Raw genomic sequence first — 12,434 nt, forward strand, 5'->3', positions numbered from 1 at the left:
AGAACATAACTAACCAAACCAGAGCCGAACTCGACAGGTGTTCTGGATTTGTGTCTTCACCCGACCCGAGCACAAGCTTTTCCCCGGTTACAGGAATGTGCAGTGTAAAAGAAATCAAGTAGACAGCCGAGCCAAAGAGACCGAACCCAAAACAGAATTTCATTCCAAGATTTTTATCCAAACCAGGGATGCTGGAGTCAGTCAGAGTTTAGGTTGATAAGAAAAAGTCTTTTAGTAAACTTTACACAAGTTTTACAACATTTTAAATGACAAAAAACTTGGAACACAAATATGTTTCAAACCAGCATAGTCCCATTTTAATCTATGGACACAAAATGCAGGTTTATTCCTCATCAGAAATCACACCTAAGGTTACTTAAGTCACGTTCTACATTTGTGCATCAGAAATGTTCTCAAAATCAATTACTCTTAAATTAGTTTTATCTTTATCGGTTTGTTTAGTAAACTTTTTCACACCCCTTGCCAGTAGGGGGTGCTGCAGCCCCCTTGGCACCCAACTTCCGACATCCTTGCGCCGAACCTGATACCACATGCTAAGAAAAGATCCGGAAAGAAATTATCCAAAAAAGTTTTCATTAGAACAGAAAATCAATAGCAAACAAACACCAGCAGTGAAGTTTTCCTTCCCTGAGCCGAGGTTTTATTCTGGAGAGGATGAATCCACGACTGGTCTCAGCGAGCGAGCGGCTCCTCGTCCATGTGTTCTGTCATTTTTAGACAGAGCCCAATTTTTATGGGGTTCGGGGCTGAAAATAGACGTCGTATTTCTCCCCGTGGCAGAAAAAAAAATGAAACTGTGACTGATGTGCTATGAGGTAACTTTTTTTTAAAAAAACGTGTGCTGTTGTTGTAATTGTAAAGTTAATTATTAACGATTAAAGGGAAAAGATAAAGCTCCATTTGGCGCCGTTTGGATTAGAGTGTAAATCAATGGCTTGTTGGGAGGTGGAAGCAGAAAAAGATAATATGAACAACAAAGACAAGAACTGTTTGTGTACTTTTCTCTTTTTTTTCCCCCCCTCAGCGAGTTCCCCGTTGTCACCAAAAATAAGCGTGTTTGAATTAATCATGACTAAACAACAGAGGCTGGTGCTTGTTTGGAGTTTTGTACACAACACGATCACTGAAGTCAGGCGAATCCAGTGCAGTCGACGTCGCGCTGGCCTCATTTGCACACAGCATTTGTTTCTCCGTGTTAAATTCAATACGACCAAGATTCCAGCTGTACGTTCCGCAGATACCAACACTCCACCCTCTCAACAAGTCCCGCACGACGCTGTTGACGGATCCGCGGGTTTTTATTTGGAGACAAACTCGACGCACAATGAAACCCAGACGTGGGCTCTGTTCACAAATCGCTTCATTTTCAAAGCCCGTTTTGTTTCTGATCCGCACATTTGGCAGCGCTGCACAGACGCCAAGGACACTGACGACTCTTTGTCTGGAATCACATTCACCGGTTCCGCAGCAATTTCCATTTTTTCTCGAAGAATCTCGCAATGTTTATTTAGATATGTGCTCTTAAATTAGAAAAAAAAATTCCAACTGGCGCATGAGGAGGGGGGAAACCTTAACTGTAAAAGTTAATTAAAATTTCATGTTGAATAATATTAGATAAGGCAGGTTGAATTAGAAACTGTTGTGTTTGGTAAATACAACAACCGGTAGTGAAAGCCGAGTGTGTGACCCCGGGCGAAACACTGAGGCTTTCAGGAATGGCAGCACTCCAGAGGAAGGAAAAAAAAAAACTAAAATATGAAATCTTGGCCCCGAGTATGAACCAACCTGCAACGTTTAATTACATCAACCTCCAGAGAGTGTTGTGTTCGGTACACTGCAACACACAGAGCCGCACAAAGTGGGGAAGCTGTCACTCAGACGGAGACGACAGGAGAACGCTGACGTCCTGTCATGTTCCGGAGATTAACAGGAGCAGCTGATGGCTACTGGAGGCAGGTGGAAAAACAGCAGTACGGAAGTGTACGAGTGGGAAAACTGTAGAGACACAGCAACGCTTATTTTTTCATATTGTAATAATGTTATTTCCTTACGGGAACGTCACTGAGGCCTGACAGTCGACTTAGGTTCAATCAAATGGGATTTTCTTTAAAGATCCATGATTATTTCCTGAGAAATTGGTGAAAATGTCAAAATCATCCTATCTGACAATGTTAAAGAAAGAGATTATCAAACGCCAAAATTTAACGTGTTGTTCCCTGATACAAACTGAGTCCTGCCACCAAGTTTCAAGAGAATCGCTTTGGTTGTTTATGCATAAATCAATCAAATCTAACAAAGAAATAACCAAACAGCAATGAAAACATAAACTTGTCAAACGGGGGACAAAGCCCGTACAGATGGAAACTCTCATCCTTCGTCAGCTACATGGCTTGTGTATAGTTTAAAGGTTCAATACACTCTACTAATGTTTATTGTCCTTGTAGAAAACAACTAGAAATCCTTCAAGTTATCAATTCCTTTTAAAATACTAAAAGCTACGTTAATATCTTTGTCCTATTTTTGCACATTTTCTCTAAAGCTTCATTCAATTCTGGAAATGAAGTGGAAAAGCCGGAGAGCGTCTCATATTCAAAAGGAATCTAATTTAGAATTTCTAATAAACCTGGAACTAAACCCACATGTCAGTGAGTATTTGATTTCCCTGAGTGGACCAGTGTCCTCTGAATGTCAGAGACACAGTGCGCTGATTGAGTGCAGTGTTTGCCGACTCTGTTGACACTCGTACACTTTGTTATTCTGTAAAAAAAAAAAAGAGACACTGAACCCACATGTTCCGACGTGTAATTACCACGAGGAGACTGGAGCGGAGATTCGCCCGTCTGCCGCTCGTATTTACAATAAATCTCCCACGACATGATCCGACACCACATTAGAAGATGTCACTCCAATACCAACGACCGTCAAAGTCAAACACGGGGACGAATCTGCAGTGACACGCGGCGTCTTCAAACACACACCTCGACTCCTGACGCCGAGAAACAGTACTTTGAGGGTAAAAACCAGCCGGAGCGAGTCTGTGAACTTGCAGCAGGGAGGAAAAACAATCCCGCAGCCGAACACAATATGGAGCTGAGGAGGAATTAAGCGCGAGCGGGTTGCAGAGGAGGACGCAGAGGTTGGTCGCCAGGCTGGAGCGAGCATGTCTGGAGTCCTTTTGCAGATCTGCAGCACTGGAAAATCAGCGCAGGGAACAGAGACACTGAGATTCACTGAAAGCTAAAAAGAAATCTGGTCATATTTCTTCTGTTTCCACTGCACTGATCCCACAAAAATCCTTCATATGGAGGCTAAGAGTCCACCGGGAAATCCTGCTGGTATGTAAAGCAGCAGGGCCAACGCCTCTGCAGCCGGCGGTTTATCTGCTCTGACTCGGGTCGTTCGAGGCCCTAAAGTCCGAGGAATGACACAAGCTGTGTGTGTAACTAATCTTAAACACTCACAGATTATCATCACTCATGTCCAATGCCATTATCTCATATCCAGCGTTGAGCACAGTGAAACCTCAGAGCTCTGAAAGACTCGTACAAGGGGAATGCTGCAGCACTTCAGCAGTTTACAGCACAAAGATAAAGGGTTTCGATTAGACAGTAAACAACGGTTTCCTTTAGCACGAGGAAGGTGGCACGGTTTTATAAGCACGGCTCGTTTCTTCAGACCCTCTGTGAGATTACACAACCCCGGCTGCAAGGCAACACGCACACCTCGTGGACATGTGTCAACTGCCACATGTTCTGCATGTCGTCCTCTGAGAGAAATTAACGCCTCCACCTTCAGTATAACCTTTTCTTTGTTCTCTCTCCGCCTGTCAGGGGACACTACACTTCTGAGATATATTACCGTGCGAGTACGAGACCACCGGCTATTATCACAACTGAGAGCGAAGGAAGAGCGGTGCAGTGGGTGCCATCACATTCAGGTGATGAAATCTGATAAAAAAAAAAAAGGTATTAACTACAGCCCATTGGACGACAAAGAAATGTCCAAGAAGTGGCCGTGTCCCCTTGAGCAACGACGAGACAGATCTCTGTGCATCTCATTCCACTTCACAGTTGTTTGTCCCATGATGCAAATGTGGAATCTGAGGTGGTTGAAACATCCCCTTAAGTCTGACTCATCATACCAGAGGCAGTGGAGGAAGCTATTTCAAAATCAAAGAAGCTGTGGAATCTGTGAGCAACACGCAGCTTACGAGAACTGATTACATACGAAGCATATGTGATCGTGTGATGTAGGAGACAGATTTCCCCCCCGCTGAGCGTAATAGCTACAGAACTTCATAGATTTGGGAGGCAGCTGGGAGGCGTCCATGCAACTCTGAAGTGCTCGTGTCCCCGTCTCTCCTCCAGGAAGCTGAACCAGGAAATAATATGCATCATGTTTAAATGTCATGGGGTAAAATGTGGGGTAGAGACACCGTGATGTCCCCCATTTGGTTTGTAAACTGCCGTTATGGCGTTTTGTCCAGCGCCATCTTGTTCTTTTAAACCAGAAGAAACCATATTTGGAGCGGGGGGGTGGAGCTGGAGAACACTGCACGCCCACCTGCAACCTGCACCCACCCATTGGATGGTAGAAGCTGTCAATCAGAGTATCCACGCCCCAATGCATAAAGTGCTTCACCTCCAACTAAAGTTTTAATTTCCGTGTCTGGATTACGCAAAAACTACTGACCAGATTCTTTCAAAATTTGGTGGAAGGGCGCAGTATTGACCAAGGAAGCATTAACTTTTGGAGTGGATCTGATGAAGGGTTATGACAAACTCCTCAGGAAAATGTTCACTGACGTTATAAATCAAGGGAGAAGTAGAGTCATTTTCGAAAGACTTTGAAGAAACTTTTTGCAAGTGGTGTCGCCCTCTGCTGGCTAAGGACAATACAGGTTTGGCACTTCCACATTGGCTTCACTTTTACGGACCTGGAGTCTACGTCCATTTTTATATACGCTCCACAAAACGTAATAAAGAGGAAAATCTGCATTTACAAATGTATCCTCTGCGTGTGATTCATTCAACACCATGATAATGGCGCTCGGCTTGTTATTTATGGTTATCACGTGCAGCCTAATCATCCCATATGACGCCATCACTCTCCAAACCAAGCAGGTGGTGGATTATTTCAGACGCAGATTACTTTCAGTAATGTCCAGAGAGAGAAACAGCAACACACAAACGACAATATCTCTCAAGCAGCTTAATTGCAAGAAAAAGGCAGATGGGATGAGACGTATGGAGCAGGAAACAGTTTCAGCGCCTAAAAAAGACGTCACAGCTTTACTATTCAAAATCAACTGCTTTGCAGGAGTGATGCCAGGAGCCTTGAATACTTCACATATATCAGAGGGTTTTCAAAGACGTGGAGAAAAAGGCAAACCATAGTCTACTGCGCTGGAAGAGAGGGCTGTGATGGTTAGAATCCATAATGCATGTTACATTTACTGCACTAATCTTTGCTTTCAAGAAGTGGATGCATCTAGTCAACTGAAAACCAACTGGGGGTAACTTCAATGAGGTAAATTGATTCCTACTCGAGTATTAACCCCTGGCCAAAAGACCCGCACGCTTCAAAGGGCTCGAGACTTTCAAGACCACTGGGTATAAGGTCGGCCAAGAAAAGGGGGTAATGCACTGTAAACAAATAGTCTGGTCCTTTCAGTGAGAGCGGGGGACGAGCCTCGGAGCCCTTCGTGGACGGTCTTTTGCATCACGCTACATCTGAGGAAACCAGTGCTTCACAAAAGGTTCCTTTCACCGCCGATGAAGGACATCATCCTTAGAATTCACTCCACAACGACCACTGCAGAGCCACAATGGCTCCGAAGCAGGAGCTCGGGGCAAAAACACAGCTCTGAGCATCGACAGGATTCGAGCACTCGGCTCAGAGAGATTTCTTTTTCCAACAATAACGGGGAAAAAAATCCAGTTCAGGCCTTTTTTCTTTTTTAAAGAATTGAATCCAGAAAATCAATTAAAACAGATTGACAGGTCCAAGAGGAGGATGTGTGACTGTAATCAAAGAACAAGTCAAACAACCGCCTCCCTTTCCAGTAACAGCTTCTTTCCTCTTATTGTTTTCGTTTGCTCTCGCTGGTTACCCGGCTGTTGGGAGAGCACAGATTGGTTTTAGCCTTGAGCCCATCTGTCACTTGGAAGTAAAAAAAAAAGGAAAATACAACTTCCAAAACGGGTTTACCGTTATCTGATGCAGACAGGAAGTGCTACAGAAAGCTCAACCCTTAAGCAGTGACTGAGAGCTGCTAGCTAAATTGAAAAACGCCATATGCTCCACCGACACAAATAAAAGTGACAGGTGCACCGGAAACAGTGAGAGATCCTGACATCGGTGTCGTGCGAAAACAAAAACAGAAGAGCCGAGCGGCGGCGGCTCATTTGCAGGCACGAGGCGTCGACGCATACGGAGAAACGTGGATTCTGCCGCATGTCGAGCAGCGTCTTCCCACACAAAAGGGACGGGAAACGCGAGGCCTCTTCAAAAACACAGCACAGCCGAGGCTTCATTGCACCGCATGTAAATCAATTAGGCCCCCGAACATGAGAGCGGGTGTGCCACACTGCCACTTTGTCTGCTCTCTGTCCAGCGTCTACTCTCAGAGAAACGCTGGTGCCGGGCCGACTGCCAACTACATGCACACCATGACTGGACAAACACTGCTCCCGGGCCGTGTTACGCACCTGACTGCAGATGCAGCCCCCGAGCGAGTGGCTGGTGTTTAATCAGTGCATTGGCCACACCTAGTTCACTGGAACGCTGCGAATCTGTTCAATCCATTTATCCTGGTTAACCACGATATCTCGCTCAACGCCGCATTTCCAGGCTTTTCCTCGGGGAGATTGTTCCACCACCAAGGTCTCACGATCAATTTGCATAGAAGATAATTGCCTGAAGACCCATTAAATATGTGACAAATGCTTTATGAAATAATGCGTCTGCTGTTTTTCACTGGAGGAGAAGAACCACGAGGGGATAAATCAAACAACAGCAAAAATTTTGATAGCGGATTCATAGTTTCTGATCCATTTTTCAAGCAAAGAAATCAAACGTTATCTGGTTCCTGAATGTTTCTTTAAAATTGTGAATGACTTGTTGATTCTTTTCTTTACTTCATTAATTAAACGATTAATCAAAAAGTAATCAGTAAATTACTTTATGTATCCTGAAAGTGATCATCAGTCACAGTAATAGCTCATCTGCTCCATTTCCCTGAAGGTTAATGTCTTCTTTCATAAACATGTAGTAATTTTAGGTCTTCATTTCAGATGATTTAGCCCCATAAGTTTCTCTATAGGTAGAAATAAAGTATTATAATGTAGTATACTGTATATATTGTGTAGTAATCGTGTATAATTAGTTAGTCTTGGTCTAAGTAACACTGAAAAGAGTGAATATAAACTATCAGGTACCAAAGGATGACGTTAAGGTTTCCTCAGATTTTGCAAAAGCAATAAAAAAAAAATTGTGAGAATGCTAAATTTAGAATTTAACGAGAATTGAATTCGTAGAACGGGGCATCATCATCAGTGCTTCATTTATAATTCTATATTTATCAAAACTCACAGCTCCAATTTACGATTTGGAAATTGCACTTTGCCATTTTCAATCAGATTTAGATTAATTGTTCTGCGCCACTTCCTTTTTGGAAATATATTTTAATTGGACAATTTAAAAAATAAAGTTTCGTAAAAAAGTGTCATTCTGCTTTTTGAACTAAGCTCCAGGATCGAATGAGCTTCACCATCAAAACATTTCAAATCTCCAGATCAAACATCAACTCTGGTTTCCCATTTGTTTGAATATGAACGAACGCCCAGAACAATCGCTACCCAGAATTCATAGTTCAGCTGAAGTGTCCTGGAGTAAAAACCTTGATCCCCTGACCTCTGACCTTCATGACAAGAGGAGCGGTAACTCCTCTTCATCGCCAGGTTAGATTCCTGCAGGTCGAGCCAATACAAAACACATCTATAGCATCTTGATAAAAAACCCCAGTGAGGTTTATATTTAATCGTCTCTGCAGAAAAATGAATCTTTATCTTGTTTACCAGCCAATTTGTATGAAAATATGAATCTAGCTAGAAGAATGAGGAATAATGGGCTCATTACAGAACTGTATTTTCTCCTGGGCGGTTCACGATATTGCTTTTTCACACCTGGGGATTTGTCTGGTTCGCTGCAAGTCGACATCATTTCTCTTGAAGTGTTCTTGCAAATTGTTTACTTAGCATATGAGTGGGACAAGAGGCGACGGGTGTAAATGGCGAGGCTGAGAGCAGCGAGGTTCCTCTACTTGTGTGTGTGTGTGAGCGAGGAACTCGAGGTCTCGGAGGCCGACAGCCTCTGAATCCATCCTCGCAGGCAACGGGCCATGCGCCAAATCTGTTACCGCAATTGCTTTTGACAGGCAGCGCCATCATGGTCCGGGAAGGTGGGTATCCCTGCGCTGAGCAACGCTGACCACAGGCGTTAGCAGGCGGTGTGTAGGCAGAGCAGCGCTGGCCTCGCAGCCTTGGCGAAATCATCAAGGAGAGTATGTTCCTTAGTGCACACGTAGGCGTTTCTTTTGTGTGGTAATGAAACCGAGGCAAGAGATATTGTGCAGGAACCGCTTGAGAAGGATGCACAGGCTGGTTGGGCAGAGAGCGAGAGAGGATCTCTGCCTCCGAGCGGCAGGTGAAGCACTCAGTCTTCACTTAAAGCGCATTTGAGTCTTTAAGTTGGGCTGCAAATGCATTAACAAAGACTGAACTGCTACTGTGTGTAGTGTCTCTCCTCATTTCGCCCCTCAGCAGTACATTTACTCCACGCTTCCTCGGCTCGCCGCTGGAAACACTGCTGCTGCCGCATCGATAAAGAGGAGCTGGATATTAAAAGGAGGATTAATGTTTTTGGAGTCCAACTAGATCACTGGGACATGTCAGGGAATCATCTGCAGCAGCACTACAACAGAGACAAGTCGGCGAACACGCACGGGAGATGAAATCAAAAGGAGACGAAGGACTGAGTGTTGTGTAACATGTTGTAAGTCTGTGGCTGTGGCAGACTGACCTCTCCCTGTGGTTTCATCTGTACTGGGTGTCCAGTACATGTACTAGAGTACTGCTGCCTCTTTGTGCGTTTGAGTACGGTGATGGTGAGAATGGTAACTTGATGAATGAAGACGATTGATCTCAGACACTGGACTTGAGATTCTCAATATTTAACTTAGAGCCCCTTGAAACACCAGAAAGAACCAGAGGAGTCCAACAGGAGCTTTAACTGTTGGTAGAGGTGGAGTGTGTGTGTGTGTGTGTGTGTGTGTGTGTGTGTGTGTGTGTGTGTGTGTGTGTGTGTGTGTGTGTGTGTGTGTGTGTGTGTGTGTGTTCCACGCATTACTCATGTTGTGGGGACATAAATCTCTATACACAGTCACATTATGGAGCCAAAAAGCAAGTATCCACAATGTAAATCATTAAATGTTAAGGTGAAGACATGTTTTAAGGTTCAGGTTTAAGGTAAAGGTCAGGAAAGTAGTACATTTAAGGTTAGATTAAGTCTCCAGGAAATGTATGTAAGTCAATGTAATGTCTTCTGAAGTCATGGAGACACAACTGTGTGTGTGCGCGTGTGTGCATGTGTGTGTGCACGTGTCCATCATCCCAAAATGACCAATCACCACCGCAGCTGCCTCTGCTGCAGCAGCATGTTGCAGAAATTTGGCACCAACACTTTCCAATGCAACGCAATTGAAACGGAGGGATGTTTGGAGAGGGAGGAAGAGGAGGATGATGAAGAAGAGGGGGGGATTGGGTTGGGGGGGGGTGTCCACTCACCATATGAAAGAGCCGCCACACAGATGAGGAGGGTCCATCTGAAATCCCGTGCCCCGGACATGGTAGAGATCCCAGCGGCTGGACGGTAAATCCCAGTTGTTCCAGTTAAATAAACCTCGGTGCAGGTGCTCGGCTCCACGCGGTGCCGAGCGCAGGTCCTCCGGGCGTCTCAAGTTGGATAATGCGCAATGGAAAAGATAAATATCTGCGCGTTTTTCCCCCTCTGCGTGTGCGTGCGTGTGAGTGCCACCTCACTGTGGGTCTTCAGAGAGCCGCCGCTGTCCCCCTCACGTGTCTCATGCGTGTTGGCGAGCAGCAGATCAAAGGCACGGCCGATCCGCGCCTGCTCCGAGCGACATGAAAGGAAAAGGAGCCGAGGTCTGGTTTCCACGCGGGGGAAGAAAGTTCACGGTGCTCTGCTCCGAGTGGACACGGGCAGGAACCACCGCGCTCCTGGAAGTGATCGTGCGCAAACAAAAAGCCTGATTACCCCCCCCACCAGAAAGAATCAGAAACCAGCGGACAGGAGTGGAGATGACGCGCGTCCTGGCTCCCGCAGCCCTGCGTGTTCGCCCCGCACAACAAGCTCCAGACAGACCAGTGATAAAAACCAGTCTCCGAATCAAAATTCAAAAAACCCAAATCCGTGCGTAAATCATGGAGACGGTGCTCGAGAGAAGGGGCCGGGGAAAAGAGAGGGTCCACCCGGGGGATACGCACCGTTCCGCCGCAGCTGTCACTGACTTCTCCCGGTTCGTTCACACAGGGGCCGGTGGGGGAATCGTCTCGGAGCCGAAACACAGTTAAATGTCATTAAAATGTGTTTAATCCTCCGGGTTCCAGTAGTTCACCTACCGCGGCGAGAGGCGACGCTCAGCGGGGGGACGTCGCTCCTCGAGCCGGTGGAGCAGGAACGAGCGGGACACCCACTTTACGCGTCTTATTCCGGGTCGGTCTGAGGAGTGTGAGCCGGAGAACCGGAGCCGAGCATCGTCGGTGCTTCTGCCGCTGCTCACCGGAGTCTGCGCCGCGGACAAGTCCCAACAACTCCGCTCCTGGTCTGGGTCTGAATCTGAATCGTGCGTAAATCCCGCGCTGCGCTCCTCCGGGCTGCGGGGGGGGTTTGTTGCGGGGTTTGGAGCTGCTTCTCTCGGTGTCCTCTCCGATCCAAAGCCGCCTCGGTCCCGGTTCTTAACTCCGCTTCAAACTCAACGTGTTCACCTTAAAATACTGAACCGCAGCTGCTGCGCGTCAAGGTGGCGAGGGGCGGCACGCACGTCCGGTGGGGGGTTTCAGAGTAAAAGAAGAAACATTTTAATGTAGTTTTACGAAGAAATGAAAATACTGTGTCATTGTATTCAATGCATGTAAACATATATAATATATGTATATATAATTTATACATGATACGGGCAATCATAATTCCTTCATCACAAGTAGCCTATCGCACTACCAGGCCTACTACTACTGATACTTCTACTACAACTAATAATAATAATGACAATAACAACAACAATTATAATAACAAAACAATTGTATTAATTATAATGTTAATATATAGAAGAAGTAGAAGCAGCTCAGTAACCCTAGTAGTAGTCATAATTTATTAGTAGTACACATAGAAGTAGGCCGAACAGCACTATAATGTATATATATATATTTTATTATATTTATTACTGTTTTTGTTATTATAATTATTATTGCTGGATTGTTTTTTAATGCTCACACTCTGGTATAAATGCAATGAAATGATGATTTAGCTTGAATCCCAAAGTATGATGTATATTCGATATATATATATAGAGAGAGATATACATAGATATACATATATGCTTATGGTCTATACATTTGAGATACACATAGACTGTAAATAAGAGTTTAAGAAGATATTTAAGACATGGTGAATGTTGGTTAAAGATTCATCTCTGATAATCTTTAATGATCCATTATAGCAGATACACAAACATGTAAACCCTTTTTACAATAACATGAGAGAAGATGTATGTTATGCATCAGTTGAAATGTTTTAAACTCACTCTACGTGTTTTTCTAACTTTCTTCTGGCTCCAGACTCGAGTTCATTTCACTTCAGAGACTGTTGTTTGAAGGCTGTGCTTTTATTTCAGAGGGACGGATCCTCAGTTCCGGTTCAGTCCGTGTTTGGTCCATTGAACTTGGATGAAAACTGTTCTTCACCAGGGACTGAAATAAATCACGTGAGGGGACTTTTACCCGCCTCCTCTTCATCACTGAGGAAAAGTGTCAACCTGGAGGAAGAGTGACCACCTAGGCAGGCTTTTATTTTGGTAAGGAGTCATTTACAGCCTCTGAGCATTAAAGGTTTAAAGCTTCTGTCTTAAAATAAATCAGGTGCCTACGATGATATTTCTGTGTCAGTGTTCATAAACTTCCTAATGAGCTTTTAATGATATATGATAATAATGATGCTTCCACCCCAGGAACCAGGAACTTGAACCATCAACCTTTGCAGGAACTCATGTCCAGCTGGGACCAGGTTTTCATAAAGTTCTCAGGAAATATTTTCACCTCCCAAAATGTCCCAGTTCT

The 12,434-nt window shown here is 44.7% G+C and overlaps 1 protein-coding gene across 1 annotated transcript in view; it reads right to left on the reverse strand.

Moving 5' to 3' along the window:
• Positions 1 to 11,096, reverse strand: part of tmem132e (transmembrane protein 132E) — a 334,649-nt gene extending 323,553 nt beyond the window's left edge. The window contains exon 1 of the mRNA XM_035179084.2: positions 9,867 to 11,096. Within this exon, the coding sequence (XP_035034975.2) occupies positions 9,867 to 9,927 (61 nt within the window). The 5' untranslated portion in view covers positions 9,928 to 11,096. The remainder of the gene's footprint in view (positions 1 to 9,866) is intronic.
• Between the last annotated feature and the right edge of the window lie 1,338 nt (positions 11,097 to 12,434).

Source organism: Hippoglossus stenolepis, chromosome 15, assembly GCF_022539355.2.
Source record: "Hippoglossus stenolepis isolate QCI-W04-F060 chromosome 15, HSTE1.2, whole genome shotgun sequence".
Classification (NCBI taxonomy): Eukaryota; Metazoa; Chordata; class Actinopteri; order Pleuronectiformes; family Pleuronectidae; genus Hippoglossus; species Hippoglossus stenolepis.